Below are 17,728 nucleotides of genomic sequence, written 5' to 3'. Positions count from 1 at the left end.
CAGGGTGGTGTCGTGACTCATACAAGTTCTAGCAAGTGCGATAAGTCCCGAACAAGTGTGGAGAGCTGAAACATTTTTTTTTCTCATCAAAATGCCATGTGTACAGCATTTGATGAGTTCTGAAGCTGACAAATACTGACGTGTGACTGTAAAATGTTTCTTAAGAATAAATATATGTTAATGTATAATTTAAATGATTATAATATGTGGAGATTTAATCTTCAGTGGATAAGAAAATTTCTATCAAGTAGTTCATTTTTGTGCCTCGTTTTCTGAGGCCAGACTTACAGCATAATAGCAAAATACAACACATTTATGGACAATTGCCAGGGGTCACCCAGTGTTATCATGTGTCAATTACTTCCCAATGTGATATTATACTCTTTGAAGGGAGAAATTTTGTCCCGTCTATTCTGAGTATCTCTATAGTGGAACCTCAGTTCTCCAACTTAATTCATCCCAGAAGGCTGTTGAGAAGCGATTTGTTTGAAAATGGAAACTCCTTTGTTTGTCCCTTGAGACATGTGACTGACCATACAGATATCAGTATGAAAGGTCTGTTGAGTCAAGGCCGAAGGTTTTTTGTTCAACAACTGAGACATTTTTTCCTTGAACAACTTGGTCAAGAACCAAATTGTTCGAAATGGGAGATGTTCAAGAATAGAGGTATGTCCTTTCAGTACTTAATGTAATATTAGACAGTATAAGCACTATAAAAAAACATTCTTTGAGCAGACTTGTTATTACGCCTGCTTTGAATTCTTTCCAGGCCAGACTTTTTGCCATGCCCTCTATGGTACAAAACTTTGAAGCTTCAATGTCTTCAATCAGCCTTATGCTGAAAAATGTTCCAAATTATTTTTGAGGTAAGACTTGAGCCATGCCTGTTGTTCTCCCTCAGCCCAATTCTGTTCAGAAGGACAGGGTCTATCACAGTTTGCATACACTTATTTGCATGATTATTTGATCAATATTTATTTCACTTAACTAACTCCATTATAATAGGGACAACGCTGGTTTTTCTTTCCATTGTACCCCTAAAACTGAGCATAGAGCCTGGCTCTATGCTCAATAGATATTTGTTGAATGGAAGGAAAATCTCCTGTTCAGGCATGTATCTTTGTTAAAGGTTTTCATTTTTAAGATCATGTAAAGCCTTCCTCTAGAGTAAAGCAACTAAGTTTGCCCTTGGCCAGCAGCAGTATAATCTCAAACTCACTGATGCATAATACTTTTCAGGAGAGAAATACAGTATTAATTCATCCATTCACTCAGTACATATTTGAAATTCTCCTACCATGTATCAAGCACCATTCTAGATTCTGGTCTCTGTCCTCACAGTGCTTGCATTCCATGGGGGGAGAAGGGTAGAGGAAGGATAAAGTAAACAATAAATAATAAGTACTATAGAAAAAACTATAAAGATTAAGGGGACCAGAGAATGCTGGGATGAGAGACATGAATGAGGTTTGCTATTTTATAGAAAGTAGACAGGAAAAACCTCTGCTAAGGTGACATTTGAGCAGGCCAAAGAGTATATTAGAAAAAGGAACAAAAGTGGTAAAGCCCAGCCTAGCAAGATAGGCAATATAGTCAGTCTCTACCAGTATTTATTAACTTGGGGGTCAAATTACCCTGTAAAAATCTGGAAATATAGAGGCAGGTATTCTGGGTTTTCACAATGTTCACAATGATGTAGTGTAGGGGTGAGGAGTGGAGAAAAGTTCAAACAACAAAGAATAAAAAAATTGCTTTGCCCAAAATACCTACTAAATTTTTGCTGGGGCTATCAATTACAACATTTTTGTTATTGTTTTCAAATTGTCCTCATTATATTACCAAAATTCAATCAATGGAATACTGCATAAGTAACTTACGGTATAGTCATGCAACAGAATTATATCTGATGTAAATTTAGTTTACTCTAATTCAACTATATTGTTTCAGTCACACTATTTTCTACTTTATGCTGGTTCATCATGTTTTGTATGTGATATATACTAGGTCTCAGATCAGTTCAGGTGATATTCCAACACTGACTCCTCTGCTTCTTACTGCATAGAAACACCATGGAAGAGTATTGGCATAACTTGACTATCAAATCAATCAGAAAGTTATTCTCCCATTTCAATGTGAGAACATTTTCTATGACCCACTTTCTCTGAGAATCATCTCGTGTTTTTAGACCACCTCAAAAGATACCTCCTCCATGATGTTTTTGCCAACTTTTCCAGTTACTCACTTCTCAGAACTACCACAAGCAATATGCTACTCTCTCCATAAGCAAGCCTACCAGACATACAAGGTTTTTCTTTACCTTCCTTGCCTCCAAACTAAACCATAAGCTCGTCTAGGGCAACAACTAGATCCTATCCATCCGTCTTTGTATCCCAGCACTTAGTAGAGTGCCAGATGCCTAGCAGGAGTTCAATGGTTATAAAATGAATGGAGAAAGAGTGAAATGCAAGCCAAAAATAAGTCAAATTCTAAAACGTACTTAGGTTTGTACCCAAGACCCTAGAAAACGCCTGAATGAGTTAGGTTGAAGCAAGAAACAGGGCCACGTATCTGGTAGATGGAGAAATCTCCAGCTGAGGACTTTTTCAAAGTATACATATGCTGAGAAGTGCCAATGGATGGCTTTCGATGCTATCCTAATCAGAAGCAGGGAAAAGGAGGAGACTTCTTGTGATCTCTTCCAACCCTAAGACCCCAGGAATCCCTTAATCGGCAAGGTATCATTTGGGGGTACCCATGTATCCTAGGTGGGATCTCACCTTCCCGTTCGTGGGAGGCTCCTGAATGTAGATGTTGCTCATGCTGGTGAGTGCTCAGGACGCTGCTCCTAACTGCGGATGAGAGCCGACGGCTGATCACTAAAGTTACCCCCGTCTACCACTCCTCCTTAAGTCGGGTGTTCGCGGAAAGCTCCAGTCTGTCAATATCCCGAAAGAAAACGACAGCAACCACTATCTTTCCCCAAAACTAGCCCTCACGGACGCCGCCATGTTGCTCCCAGACCCGAACACCGCTAACTTTGAGAAGGGGGATTTCAGTTGCTTCCAGGGAAGGAGAAAAATTACCAAGCTCTCATATAGATAGTGATAATTTGTATTAAAACTTTAAAGAGAAAGATTCGTACGTTTTGGTGTTGTTTACCTCTCTACATGCTTATGCACATCCCCTTCGCCCCCCGAAACTGGCAGTAATGGTTCGAACCACGTGTGTTCTACAATATGACTCCCCTGGAAACTGCTTCGGCGGCCACTTGGTTCCGCCATGGCTAGAGCTTCAGAGGGCCTTCCGGACCATCCCCGAGCTGCCGCGGCGCGGTGGGAAGGAAGGCCCGTCCTCGCAGTGCGCTGCCGTCCCAGCCGGCGGAAAGGGAGCGTGCGCTCGAAAGCCTAGGGCTCCTGCGATCCTTTTCATCAGCGCCATGGCAGTCCCAGGTGAAGACCGAACCTCGGGGCCGTGGGGTTTGAGCGTGGAAGGAAGTGGGTGCGGTGTGTTGGGGGGCGCTGGGGTAGGGTGTCGCGCCCATGGGCATTTAGGCGGGGGCGTTCCAGTTAACAGGTTCGTTTGGTTTATGCGAAAAAGTTTACACTCCAAAAATGAACTCTTGATGGAAAGGAGACTCTCTCCCCCGCCCCAGCCTAACTCCCACTGCATTGGGTGGACCCTCGGAACGTGTAGGGGGTCGGGAGGCAGTAACTAGGCCTCGCTGGCCGGTGGCCGAGAAAACCTGACTGTACTTTGATGAAGCTTGAAACTGAAATTGGAGGTGGGAACACTTGGTGTCGTACCCAGCCGGCCAGAGGCGCTGTCTGCAGTGGAAGTCGCTGGGGCGAAAAGGGCGCCGGGTCCGCGGTGTGGCCGTGCCCCCGTCGCTTCGCCTAATGGGCCTCAGTCTTTGCGTCCGTAAAAGATTTATCAGTTAGTGTCCGTGGTTACTAACAGCCCTCAGATTTTATGTCCCGAGGGTGCCGACCTAAAAATGGTGAATCTTGCGAAATAAGTGCTTCAGAGATATCCCGTCCACGACTACCAACTTCATGGGAAGTTCTGGTAGGGGAGGGCATCTCCTTAAACCAGTTTTGCCACGGTGTTTTTTTACAGAACACTGCTTGCAAGAGATATTTTGAGAAATGTACCCCCCCGCCCCCCCACGGAACTTGGAGATTCACAGTGCACTTTAGCATAGAAAAGACTGAGAAGTGCTGTGGTTCGGAAATTCTAACTTTGCGTTAACCTGCCCTTCCCAGTACTATGTGACCAAGTTTCCTCTGTGGCAGCTTTTTTTGAACCTTATTTTGCAAATAACTGTTGCGGAAGGTTGTACTTTACTACCGACTGTAGTTTGGGGAGGAACGGGGTGGGGGGATTATGAGTGAGGAAGATACATTCATTCATACACATAACAATTTTTTTAAGTGCCTGCTGTGTGCTAGGCACTGTGCCAAGCATTGGAAATACAATGGTGAGCAAAACAGTTGTTTTTCAAACAGAATTTACTAAAAAACAGTGAATAGTGAAACCAACTACAACGAACTCAGTCCCATGTATGGCAGGGAAAATACAAAGCCTTCAGGAGCATGTAGTAAGGGCACCTGACAGGAGACTGGAGGGGCCAGAAGGACTTTCCAGAGGATCTGGAATTTGGGATGAGACATGAATACTCACAGGAGGGATGGAGTAGTGGGAGAGGGAGTTGCAGCCAGAAGGACTGGGTTTGTAAAATGCAGGAGGAAATGTGTGAGAGGAGGAAATGAAAGACCTGGCTATGGATGGAACTCAGTATGTGAATGGGAGAGAAGTGAGAAACTAGCGAGATAACAGTAGCTAATACTTACGAAGCATTTACTATGGGTCATAGGTGTCAGACACTGTCAGACATTCACACCCACACTGTGAGCTAGGTGTTAGTATTTTTAGTTTATATGGGGATACTGAGGGACAGAGAAATCAAATAACTTGCCTACTATGAGACAGCTAGTAAGTGACAGGTCAGTCTGGCTTCTCTAGATGCTGTGTGCTTTATACATTTTCCCATGTTATAATTTACAAGGTAGTTTCCAGCTCTTAAAGGATCTTGAAAGCCATGATAGAGTTGGGATATTTTCCTAAGGAAGATAGGAATCCACTTAAGGGTTTTTAAACATTTGCATTTTGGAAAGATCATTCTGGCTGCATAGATTGGAGGGGAGCTATTCTGAGGCAAAGTCACCAGTTAAAACTAATACTGGTATGTTATGATAATGCTTCAGTTATGGTCTCAGTAGGAAAGGAGAGAAGCAAGTAGATTGGAGATACTTTTTTTGGTGGTAGAATTACTAGGAATCAGTGATTGAGTCAACATAGCTGGGTGAGAAAAGAAATGAGGTGTACCTAGGTGGGGTTATTTACTAAAATAGGCAAACCCTGAGAAGGAGCAGGTTTTAGGATGATGATGATGACTTCGGTCTGGGGCCTTTGTTGAGGTGTAGTCAACAAAGGAATGGCAATATCTAATAGATAGTAAGAGATACAATTTGTATCTTAGGAAAGAAGCCAGAGTCCAAGACAGCAATTTGGTGTCATCCACACGTAATAAGCATTAAGTCCATGCAAGTGGATAACTTTGCTTAGGTGAAGTGTGTGGAGAGTGAAGGGAATGCTTGTATAGCTGAGGCCTGGAGAGTATCAACACGTGAGGGGCCATCAGAGAAAAACCAGTGTGCACAGTAGGTTTTGTCTGGGCATCCTGATGGGCCAGGTCAGCCCCAGTGATCTTTGTGTCACAGAACCACATCCAAGGTTCACCTGCCGCCACTGTCGATTTCACTACTTAAGCAGATATTTTGAGCCCCTCCATGAGATAGGCACTCTGGGGGACACAGTGTCCCAGTGCGCCCTCATAAAACTTGTCTAGTAATGAAAATGTGCTGCTTAAGAAAGGACAGAAGTGATTTTTTTTTTAAAGCCGTTATTGAAATTCCCTTAAACTTAGACCAGTGTTAAAGACATATTAACTGTATTTCAATTCAAAATAACATGTTAAAAGTATGATAATCTTAAATTGTGCCATTAAGCTAGATGGTAAGGTATAATTGAACTGTTTAAACCCAGCAGAAAAAAAAAAAAAAGGAGGGGGGTAATAGACATGACAGCACTATAAAAATATAATGTAAGTGCCACTAGCAAATATAGATATAGAAAATGGTAAGATAATTTTTTGATCAATCCAGATAGTGATTTGAAGGAAAATAGGGTTCCATCAGAAACACTTTGAGACAATCATCAAAAAGGACAAGTATTATTATGCTCTTTTTTTTTTTTTAGGTAAAATGCTCATATGGATTCAGCATGGCATTTCCTGGGTGATTGTGTGAGAAATTATTACAAGGTACCACTATAAAGTAAAAAGGCTGCTTTCCACAAATGAGAACCAGCCTCAACTATTTTATAATCACCTCCTTAAGCTGTTTTTGCACAGCTTTGTGTATAAGCTTTCACCATTATGTAGGTAACAATGAAGTGTGTACTCTCTTAGTAAGGAAAATCATAGACTCTTAGTTGTTATTAAAGAAATTACATTTAAACACAGGTTTCAGTGAAGTTTACTGCCTTTTACCAACTGCTTTTCCCATTCACAGTTGTTGAAATTAGTTCTAACGTTCATTTTAATGAGTCTCCATTTTCCATGCAGAGTTGACCTGGCATAAGTGGCAGTCTGCATTATTGATGTGGTTGGCACAAGAACTCCTTTTTTTCTTTTCTTCAGGGAAATCTATATAGCCAAAGTAGTGTTTTCTATAAGCCGAATTAACAGTACATCTGGCATATCAAAAGTGACTCAAATTCTTAAGACATATTACAATAGCATCTTAGTAATAAAGTATTCTGAATTACACTACATCCAATTTCTTCACATAATTCCTTTTCTCTTTTGTGTATGCTGCCCATTGCTGCTGAAGTAATTTTCCTAAATCACTTATCTGATCTTGTCATTCCTGGGAGGATTGACTCATATCTGTGAATTCAGTTTCTCTTCATGCAACTTAACCTTTCTGAGGCTCAGTTTTCTTGTCTCTGTAATGAAGGAATTGATGATTGAGCCTTTCACTTCTAAACTCTTGTAACGCTCAAGCTTCCCATCTCTGCAAGAAGGAAGCTCATGCTGTGGAGCAGGGCCAAGTGACTCCTGCTACCCTTTCCTCCCCACCTCTCCTCTCATGCATTCTGCAGTCTAAAGACACGGCCAGCTCTTCCCAGAACCTCTCACGTGCTTTTCTACTAACACACTTTTGTTCTCACTGTCCTGCATCTACTGTACAAATCTGCCTGTGGGAAGTCTTCCTGATCCCTCAGCAGAAAGTCTTGCCTGCCAGTTCTTCCTGCTTATTAATAGAGCTATGTGTCTTTTATACTGACACATTCTAGCATGTGTTAAAGCTGTGGGTGCATTTTTCTAGATAACCTAGTATATTATCGTTTTCTTTAATATAGGAACTTTACTTTATTCATCTTTAAGGCTTCTCTAACATCATTTCAGAGGTATGCCCATAATAGGTAAATAATACTTTGAGGGTTGACCACTAGAATTGCTGTGAGCAGAATCTAGTACTCAGGGAGACCAAACTAGACCACAATCTTAATTTTGTTTCATCAGATAATAAATTAAACATCTCTATGTCTCCTTTTATTTTAAACTGGTAATACCTATAACTGTTTTTCTTCACAGGTTATTTGTATATTCTGAGGCAAGTGGACGAAAGCATTTTATACATTTACTTAAGTGTTCTTTCATGTCAGTTTAAAATAAGCAAGTCTTTGATTGGTTTACTTTTATCTCTTCTTTTGAGGGTCAAATAAGATTATGAAGGCATTTTTAACTTAAAAGTGAGGACATCCACTCTTTCCAAATGTTTACACCAAGGAGCTCATTTCACATTTTTTTTAATTCACAAAGAATTTTTAATTTCTGCTCTTCTTTCTAGTCTTCCTTCGGTAGATATTCAGGAATCCCCAGAAGGATTATATCTATAAATTCTTAATATTAAGCAGTAAAAAGGTTAAAGACTTAGAGTTTTCTTCACATTCAACTTAAGCAAAACATACACATTTTATAGATATTAGCACCTATATGATATAAAATATGACCACAGTTTGAATTTGAAAAGCAGAAGAAATTGAAGCCATCTTTAAGGGTCCCCAAATTATGATAACTAAAACTATAACGGGGTAACCAAGCGTAAAATTTAGTGTTACAAACAGAAAAGGAGTCTAATCTAATCAAATTAAAGATAAAAAGAAAGAACAGGTGGTTGCAATTGCTAACTACTTAATAGAAATAAAACTTAGTTACTTAAGCTGTTTAATTTTAAATTTAAATAGCTATAGAAAATATTTTAATATAAAGAAAACTTTGGCCCTGACTGGGTCACTCAGTTGGTTAGAGCATCATCCTGGTACACCAAAGTAGCTTGTTCCAATCCCGAGCAGGGCACATACAAGAATCAGCCAATGAACACATAAATAAGTGGAACAACAAATCGATATTTCTCTCAGTTCTCTCTCCCTCTTTCTCATTTTCTTCTTCCCTCTCTCCCTTTCTCTCTAAAGTCAAATAAAAAATTTAAATAAAAAAAGAAAGAAAACTTTGACAACCTTCCCTAAAGTTGAAAGTAGTGAGAGAAATATAATACTCAGTTACAAGTATCACTGTTAAATTTTCCAATGACTAAGTTGTTGACTTTGGAAACATTAGGTGATATGAAAATTCCACAACATATATTCAGGTCAATATGATGGCTTGCCATATCTTCAGGGGCCACTGAACAACCTAAGGCAGCTGTAGGGGACACTCCATCCCTTTCTTTCATGTTTTCTTATTCCTTTAATCATTCTCCCTGGTTTTTGGTCTACTCTAATCTTCATTTTCTTCTCTTCCTTCTTTGCCCAACTGTTACTTTTTTTTCCCTTTTATGGTCGTCGTCGTCGTCGGCAGCCGTCCGTCTCGAGAGACGATGGTGTAGCTTCTTAAGAGTCTATCTGCACCGCCGAGAATGGTTGTGCAGTCCGACTCGGGAGTGACACGGTATCTGTCTCCTCCCGTGTTGAATCGACATCTTACGATGACGCTGGAGTGTCCTCTCCAGTGAAGCTGAAGCTACAGAGCCTGGGCGGGGTGATATGGAGGGTCTGCTGTTGCCCATGCAGCAGACCCCCCCTCTCTTCGCAGCTGAAGGGTCCAAGGGAAAGACGGAGTCAATACAGCTTGGCTTCAGGTGCGCCGCAGGAGTTGCCGGTGTTGACTACAACGTCAAACCGCCTTAGGGACTCCGGCTCCGGATTTTCTGTCGGGGTTTACTCCCTTAGCCTTTCCCCTGAAGAGGTATGCCGCAAGGCAGCGGAGGTTTTTTGGAATCAGAGTTTTCCTTCTCTGATGTGCCCTGACTGGAAGTAGTTACCTTTTATGGTAACTACTTTGTTAAGCTATAATTTACATGTGAATACATGCAAATTATAAATGTACAGCTTAAAGAATTGTATATATGTGTACACATACATATACATATATATACTGGGATTCCACTTTCACTTATCAGATTAGGAAAGATTGAAAAGGTTATTATTACATATTTAAAGGTTATATATATAAATATATATATCCATCTGTCACCCAGATCAAGATTTTGAATATTTCTGTCACCCCAGAAAGTTCCCATGTTCCTCTGTCTTCTCACCCTTCCCCTGTCCAGCAATTATTTTGATTTCTATTATCCTTCTTTCTTATATTCCTTTTCTTCTAGTGCCTATCATGCCTCAGATAGGCCAGTGGCGCTGCAGACACTATCTAGTTTCATAGCTGGCAACTGGGAGCTATAGAAGTTACCTATTCCCCCACTACTATATTTTTTTTTAATTTGAACCTCATAGTAACAAATATCTGTTGAAGACCTCATAATAACTCTGCACTTTGCTAAGCACTGAGTATATACAAAATCATCTGGCATGGTCCAGAATCTAGGGAAACTGATCTGTTCTTTAAGTTACTGGGAGGTAAGGGACCAGCCCCAATTCCTATGCCCTTCCCTACAGCTCAAGTTGTTTAACAGAATTCTAGATTCAGAGTAAGCCTTTTATATATTTAACAAATGCAGGAAATAAAAACCTCTAAAATTTGTTCCTAAAACCATTGGTTAATAAAATTTTATTGAAAGTCTGCAATGTAGCTTCTCTGAAATATTTTCAGGTGCGATGATTGCCTTTTGTCAAAGAATGCTTGCATGACAACAACTCTTCATAGTATTGGGGTTTGGTTTGAGTGAGGTTTCTTAGTTTGGTTTTTCAGAAGGCAATTTATTTACATGTTTAAAATTTTAAAGTTACCAAAAGGTATATAGTGACATGTCTCGTACCCTTTCTTCCCAAGGACCCAGTTCTTCTTTTTTCAGGTAACCAATATGTATCCTTATATAGATTTTTTTTTTTTTACATATCTCTCTCTTTTAAAAAAATCTATATGTAATTTGTATTATATATATATATTTTATACGAATGGCAACATACTATAAGCACTCTTATACACATCGCTCTTTTCTCTTTATATCTTAGAAATTATTGCCTATCATTAAAGACCATCCTATTTTTTCATACCATAATTTGTCTAAATTATTTCTACTTTTTTTGCTATTGTAAAAAAATCCTGCAGTGAATAACTTTGTACATAAGTAAGTATGCATTTGTGCAAGTAAATTGACAGGATGAATTTCCACATGTGGAAGTGCTGGGTCCCAGGAGTGTGCACATTTAGAGTTCTGATACTAATTTACTCTCCTACCAAAAATGTATGGGACTATGTCCCCCGCCCCCGCAAATCCTCTTCAACCTTTTCAATCTTTCCTGTTCTGATAAGTGGAATCCCAGTGTAGATTTTAATGTACACTTTACTTATGAATAAGACTGAACATCTTTCCGTACGTTTCAAAACTGTTTCTGTTTCCCTTTCTGTGAACTTCTGTTCAGTTCCTTTGCCCATTGTTTTTTCTTCTGTTGGTTATTGGTCTTTTTCTTAATGATTTCTCTGGATTTATTTAATAGGGAAAATTGCCCTTTGTAGATGCTATGAGTTGCAAATATTTTTTTCCAAGTTTTCATGCGTCTTTTGAGTTTGCTTTTGGTGGTCTTTGTCATTCCGATTTTTTTATGTTGTCAAATTCGTAAGTTTTTATTCAAAGGCTTTTTGTGGATTATAGGTCATGATTATAAAGGAATATTTTGAGAGACAGGCTCTGTTACTCTGAATAGCCCATCTTTCTTTTTCTAATCCTCACTCAAGGACATGCTTATTGATTTTAGAGGGAGGGGAAAGAAGGGGGAGAGAGAGGGAGAGAGACAACGATGTGAGAGGAAAACATTAATCAGTTGCTCTTTATATGCCCCGCAACCAGGGACCAGATCTGCAACCTAGGCATGTGCCCTGACCGAGAATCGAACCCACGACCTTTTTGTTTACAGGACACACTCCAACCAACTGAGCCACTCTGGCCAGGACAGCCCTAGCAGACTTTAAAGAGGAGTAGAACATGGGAACCTAATATGAGGAAATGGATAACTTCTGATAGGAGGAAGGGCCTCACAAAATAGCCTTGTTATTTAGTTTGAGCATAGATTTTTAAGTATGTGCAGTTGTATTGGCAGAGTTCTTATTCCAAACAACAAAATCTGACTGGTTAACTTAAGCTGAAAAGGATATGAGGGAGCTCACAGAATCTAAGCAAAGGCTGGAAAATAAGGCTCAGAAGATAGATAAGGCCAAGGAAACTCATAGCCAAGATCCTGCACAGGCTGAGGCCTGCTTAGGGCTGCCTCTGCCAGCTCCATCTCTGCCACTAGAACTGGATCCTGACAGCAGAATGAATTAACTGTCCCCGCTTCGTTGTGTCATTTGTCGCAGATGTATTGTATCAGTTGCATCAGACTCAAAGTTCCAGGTAGAATCATTTCATTGGCCAGACAGTCATGAAAATTGTAGACAAATGAAGCTTGAAATCTTAATTTAACCAAAGACTGGTGAGGAAATAGCTGATATGGAGTTACTTTATTTAGAATTCTTGTTATATTTCCCTTTCCTGTAAAATGTATAACTTCATTAAAGATGACCTGCTCTGAAAAAGTTTCATATTTTGCTCATTCAAAAAATATGAGATACTTGAATGGTGAGTTTTATCTGTGTCTTTAGTCATAAATGACTTAATTTCTAATACATGTTCAGATAAGATCATTTTGGATCTATCTATTACATCTTTAGTTTGTTGTAGGAATGGGTAATGGTGCATTTAGCACAGTTTTGTTTTGTTTTTTAATTTGGTATTATTTAGCATTTACAGTTTCTATGGAAACAGACTTAACATTGGCCTGGATTTTCAGAGCTTATTTTTCAACATGCAATTATTTCTTATTGAAAGAGCCTCAGATTTTATTACTAATCCAATTTTATTCCACAGTTCTGCTACAGTGCAGCATATGTGTTCCTACTCTAGGCAATAAAAACCACAACATTTATGAGGAAAAAAACGATTGGGTACAACACTCAAAAACTTCATCAGGGATACATTAAAAAATAATAGGAACCTGATGAAAACAGTAGTATAATTTTGCATATGTTAATTGGTTAAAAGATATGTAAGTACTACAATAAACAGGGCACTGTACCTTTTCAAAGACCTGAAGTGTGAAGCTTGTGGGTTGTTCTGAAATAATAGTAGGAAGGTGATGATATGGAAATCGGATGGGAAGTTGTCCCACCAGATGTGTATGGGTGCTGCGCACAGCACACACAGTGAGCTGAGGTTGCTAGAAATGGTTGAGTTGTATTGGTGCGTGTATGCTGTATGTTCCTACGAGGCTCAGAGCCACTGAATGCAGTTTTCTGCATTTACCTTGCATTTTTCATGGACAGAAAGTCACATTATGCTCATATTGCTCTTTCTTCCATCAATTGCATTGAAACAAATCTATATTTTTAAAACAAACATTATGGCAAAACTTTTTTTACCAGAACAACTCAGTAATGTATATGTTAAAGCAAAATTGGGATTGGGGGAAAATGACTAATATTTTGACTTCATAACTTTAAAATGGTTTGAAAAATGATTTTTCTTTTAAAATCAGCACTTTTATATTTATACTATATGCACTTCAGTGTTACGTTGAGATACTATCTCTGCTTGAAGGGTTTAGGAGTAAGATGCCCTTCATTAAGTAAATAGAGTAATACTGTCCTGACCCTCTCATTGGTTGATAGGAGTCCTTATTGGGAGTTAAAATTAGTTTCAACTGTATATACATACAATGAAATATTCAGCCATAAAAAGGAATGACATTCTGATATATGCTATAATATGGGTGAACATTGAAAACATTATACTAAGTAAAAGAAGCTAGACACAAAGGACAAATATTGTATGCTTGAGATAACTAGAATAGGCAAATTCATGGAGACAGAAAATAGAATAGAGATTACCAGGGGCTAGAGGGAAGGGAGAATAGTCAGTTGTTTTTTAATAGGTACAGTTACTGGTTGGGATGCTGAAGGAATTTTGGAAATAGATAGTGATGGCGGTTGTACAACATTTTTAATGTATTTAATGCCACTGAATTGTACACTTAAAAATGGTTAAGATAGTAAATTTTATCACAATAGAATTGTTTTAATTTATTAATCTATTATTTATATCTTTGATTTTACATGCATATTCCATCTTCTGTATTACATGCATATTCTAGTAGTTATATAGAGATACTATAAATATTTCTAAGCATTGCTCAGAATGAATGTGACTGGTTTTCTCTTGTGCTAATTTGAGTGCTGAATTGAGATTTTTTAAAATACCCAGCAACTTAAGTATTTTTCTGGAATTTCATCAATTTCTTTAAGAGGAAGTCATATATCTTCTAAGGGGAAGCAGAAAAACATACATTAACCTGAATGTTCATATATATCTAGTAAATTATTTATTTTACATTTGAGGCACAGGCTAAAGTACCCTGTAATTTTATCCTCAGTGCTAAAGAATCAGGGGGATGTTTAAGCTCTTGACTATATTATTGCATTTGTTGAATTAGAGAAAAATATATTTTTAAAGTATTTGTGAAAATAAGCGATTGGAGTAAGTTGGCTTTTTCAGTAATTTCTAACAACCATAATAATTGAGTAGTATGACTAAGCTGCATTGAGATGATTTGTTTTTTAAGAAGTAAATTCTCCAAGTGGTTTTCCTAGGTTTTTCATGTGACGAAATTTTTATGTTTTTACTTTCTATGTTTCCTAAAATGTTATCCAATTGTATTTTAGGTTGCAACAAGGATAGTGTTCGAGCAGGCTGTAAAAAATGTGGCTACCGTAAGTACATTAAAAAATAACATTGTGTGAGTGAATCATTTCCTCACTGGGCATTGTGATTTAGCATCTAGATTTCAGGGCCCTGGGCATAGATAGTCCTTTAGCCTGTTGTTTAGCTCATGATTGAGATGATTTAGAGCTTCATCTGTCAGCCATAAATATTCACTTTTCTTTCCGGCTATAGACTCAGTGACAGGTGGTGGTATAGCTGGTGAGCAGCAAAGGTGTCATGAAATGCAAGTGGAGTAATACCCCCAAAGTACATATATACTTATTCTTTTACTCCTATCCTTCCAGAACACTAGGTGAAGAAGGAAAAGCAATGAAAACTATTTATGAAGCATTTTCCTATTCATTGAATTTACTCCTTATAAGGGTGAAATTGGACCCAGAATTTCTTCTTGTTGACAAAATTTGATTTAAATGATTATCTCCATTATGATTAATGGACTGGAAGGTAAACTTTAACATGTGCGATTATATACCCAAAATTTGTAATTATGTACTATAAACAAATATTTCTCTAGTTAAATATGACAACTCCTAAGACTTTGATAACAGCTGTAATAGTTTTTGCTTTTTTAAGTTGTTTAGAGACCATGCAAATAAGCCTGGATTGTTGTTAATACTCCATATTTAATCCGTATATTTCAATAGTAGTTGTTTTAAAAAGTTTCAAGTTAGGATGAATGTGTTAACAATGGATCTCACTTTTTCATGGCAGAATTTACTCTGCAAAATTAGAAGAATGGTTATTTCTATAATGAGGTGTTCTTTTTTTTTTTAAGTTGGCAACTTATGAATATTGAAAAGCTACAAGGACACTAAACCTTTGTCAGTGGAACGCATGTCTCAAATTATGATAGTTCTAAGGAAATATGCTTAAAAGTTCAGTACAGTAGACTCTAGCTGAGCATTTTTTCACAGAAGCAGGAAAAAAAAAACATGCCTAAATACCCTTAACATTTTATTTAACTTAAAATGTCAATCTGCGATATATACTCATAACCTTTACTTTGCCTGTTGGTCTGCTAATTAATGTTACATGTAGTCTTTTGAGTGCAAATCATATCTGAAATACATTTTCCACTTTTATAGCTTGTTTCTTCAAAGATAGCGAAGCAGTTAAGATACTTTAGAAGAAATCTGAGTGCAAAGTTCTTCTATCATTAGTTCTCAACTAGGGTTGGTGTTGCCTTCTAGAAATCTCTGGAGGTTTTTCTTAAGTTGTCCACAGGGGTGGGGAGCAGTATGACATTTAGAATGTAGGGTCCAGGGATTATAAACATCTTACAATGTGTAAGACATTCCTAGACAATGAAGAATTGTCTGCCCTAAAAGACCAATGTCATCTCTTTGAGAAACAGGAACATTTTCTCATTGTTCTAGATTTCCCCCCATCTTTTATAATCTTCTTGCCAATGTCTATTTTGAAAACTGCTTTTTAAAAGCAGTTCATTCACTTCCAGTCTTTCCAAAAGTATAGCTTTGTTTCATAGAAATAACCACTCGGTTTTTTCCCCCACACTTACATTTTTTGGCCTACATGATGTTATATAAGCACATTTTGGAACAGTCAATAACCGACTCTTGGTGGAGTACAGGATCAACACATGGAGTAAAATACATAGACATGAACTGAGGAAAAAGTGCCCGAGAAAGTACAATGCCAGGAGGAGCAGGAATGGGCAGCATCACATAAGCCAAAGAAGTAAAGTGGGGGTTTTTTTGTTTGTTTTTTTTAATTGGGGGCATTGTCAGGTGTGACAGATAACGTTTGTAAGAAGCAGACCGAGAAATGTTCATTGGATTTGCCAGGCAGGATGCTTGCTGACCTTAGCAAAATTAGTATAAGTAGAGTTGCAGGTCATGGAACAAACTCTGCAGATTCAGGCCCTAAGAGTGAGAAATAAAAAAAGTAGAGAGTCTGTGATGTCTCTGTTTTCAAGAAACACACATGAGAAAAGTATGCAACTGTCTTACTCCATGGGGGCTGCTATAACAACACAGGCTGGGTAGCTTATAAACAGGAAAGGCTTGCTCACAGAGCCAGGGGCTGCAAGTCTGAGATCAGGTACCAGCATAGTCGGGTGAGGGCCCTCTTTCAGGTCACAGACTTTGTCTTATCCTCACGAGGGGCAAGTCTCTTTTATAAGGCAGAAACTATTTTTCCAAGCTAGGAAATTAACATTAAAAATTGGTCTTGTATCACATTAATTAAGAAACTTTAAGTTCAGCTATATGTCATTATTAATAAAACTACATAGAAAACTAAAAGCTACATAGAAATTTTCATTAAAGTGATGGGAGAAAAGAACAGGTAGATATTGTCTAGCAGCCTTGCTCTGAGAAATCACCCAGAGACCACTGTGGGAACGAGTTTATTGAGGGAAAAGGGGGAAGCAGGTGAAGGGAAGAGGCAACTCCAGGACCGACTCAAGGGCCCATAGGAGCAAGGGAAACGTGGGAAGGTGACTCCCGGTTCTCCTTGTGGGCTGTAAGAGAAAGGGAATGGGGGAATGGAGACTCCCAGTCCTGCACGTGGGCCTGTAGGAATCTCCTGCCTGCGCTTCTGCAGGTGCCTTTTTTATACTTGCCAAACACATATTTCGGTGAGGTTGAGTGTGAGTTTGCTTATCAACATATTCAGTAGGTCATTTACAGCGTTTTGCTTTTCCCCCACCAGGTTAGTTAGCATATTGGGCTAGGTCCATTAACATTTCCTCTGGGAACTAGGTAGGACCAGGTTGATTTACATATGGTTGATTTGCATATGTCAAAAGTCTAGGTGGGCATTCTAGCTGCCTCCATGTTCTGACATATTAGTTTCAATATTGCTGATATTCAGCTATTTTACTCATAACAATTGTAACTTCATGTGATTCAACTAATAATAATAAAAAAACAGTAATAGAACCATTTTAATTTTAATATCAGACTTTTGAGTCAAGAGCAGTACTAGGGATAAAGAGAGATTCAAGGACAATCAACGAAGAGGATAAGTTAATGATCTTGAATGTGCTTATTATCACCTCAAAATATGTAGAGCAAAAACTATCATAAGCAGAAACAGACAAGTCTATGACAGAGGTACTTAAAATTTCACTGTCAGAAGTTATTAGATAAAAAAAAATAAGATGGGGAAGATTTGAAGAACAAAATAAACATAGAACCCTATTCAACAAATAGTGATATACATATTCTTTTTAAATACATGTCAAGTCTCTTCCTAAATGTACCTAGATGGTGGACCACAAAATAAATGTCATCAAATACACACGAACTTATTTCATACCAACCCCATTTTCTGGTAACAGTCTAATAAATTTAGAAATCAACAAA

The 17,728-nt window shown here is 38.3% G+C and overlaps 2 protein-coding genes across 2 annotated transcripts in view; one reads left to right on the top strand and one right to left on the bottom strand.

The window, feature by feature from the left end:
- The window catches only part of CWC27 (CWC27 spliceosome associated cyclophilin), a 184,434-nt gene extending 181,413 nt beyond the window's left edge, over positions 1-3,021 (bottom strand). Inside the window, exon 1 of the mRNA XM_090278943.1 lies at positions 2,778-3,021. Coding sequence (XP_090135069.1) covers positions 2,778-2,819 — 42 coding nt within the window. The 5' untranslated portion in view covers positions 2,820-3,021. The remainder of the gene's footprint in view (positions 1-2,777) is intronic.
- Positions 3,022-3,255: 234 nt separating this feature from the next.
- SREK1IP1 (SREK1 interacting protein 1) overlaps positions 3,256-17,728 on the top strand; it is a 35,744-nt gene continuing 21,271 nt past the window's right edge. The window contains exons 1-2 of the mRNA XM_090276310.1: positions 3,256-3,449; positions 14,339-14,386. Of these exons, the coding sequence (XP_090132436.1) occupies positions 3,437-3,449; positions 14,339-14,386 (61 nt within the window). The 5' untranslated portion in view covers positions 3,256-3,436. The remainder of the gene's footprint in view (positions 3,450-14,338; positions 14,387-17,728) is intronic.

This window comes from Furipterus horrens, unplaced genomic scaffold (genome assembly GCF_987537825.1).
Source record: "Furipterus horrens unplaced genomic scaffold, mFurHor1.1.pri manual_scaffold_5, whole genome shotgun sequence".
Lineage (NCBI taxonomy): Eukaryota > Metazoa > Chordata > Mammalia > Chiroptera > Furipteridae > Furipterus > Furipterus horrens.
Note: the sequence above shows the minus strand (reverse complement) of the source record. Positions and strands in the feature narration are given on the sequence as shown.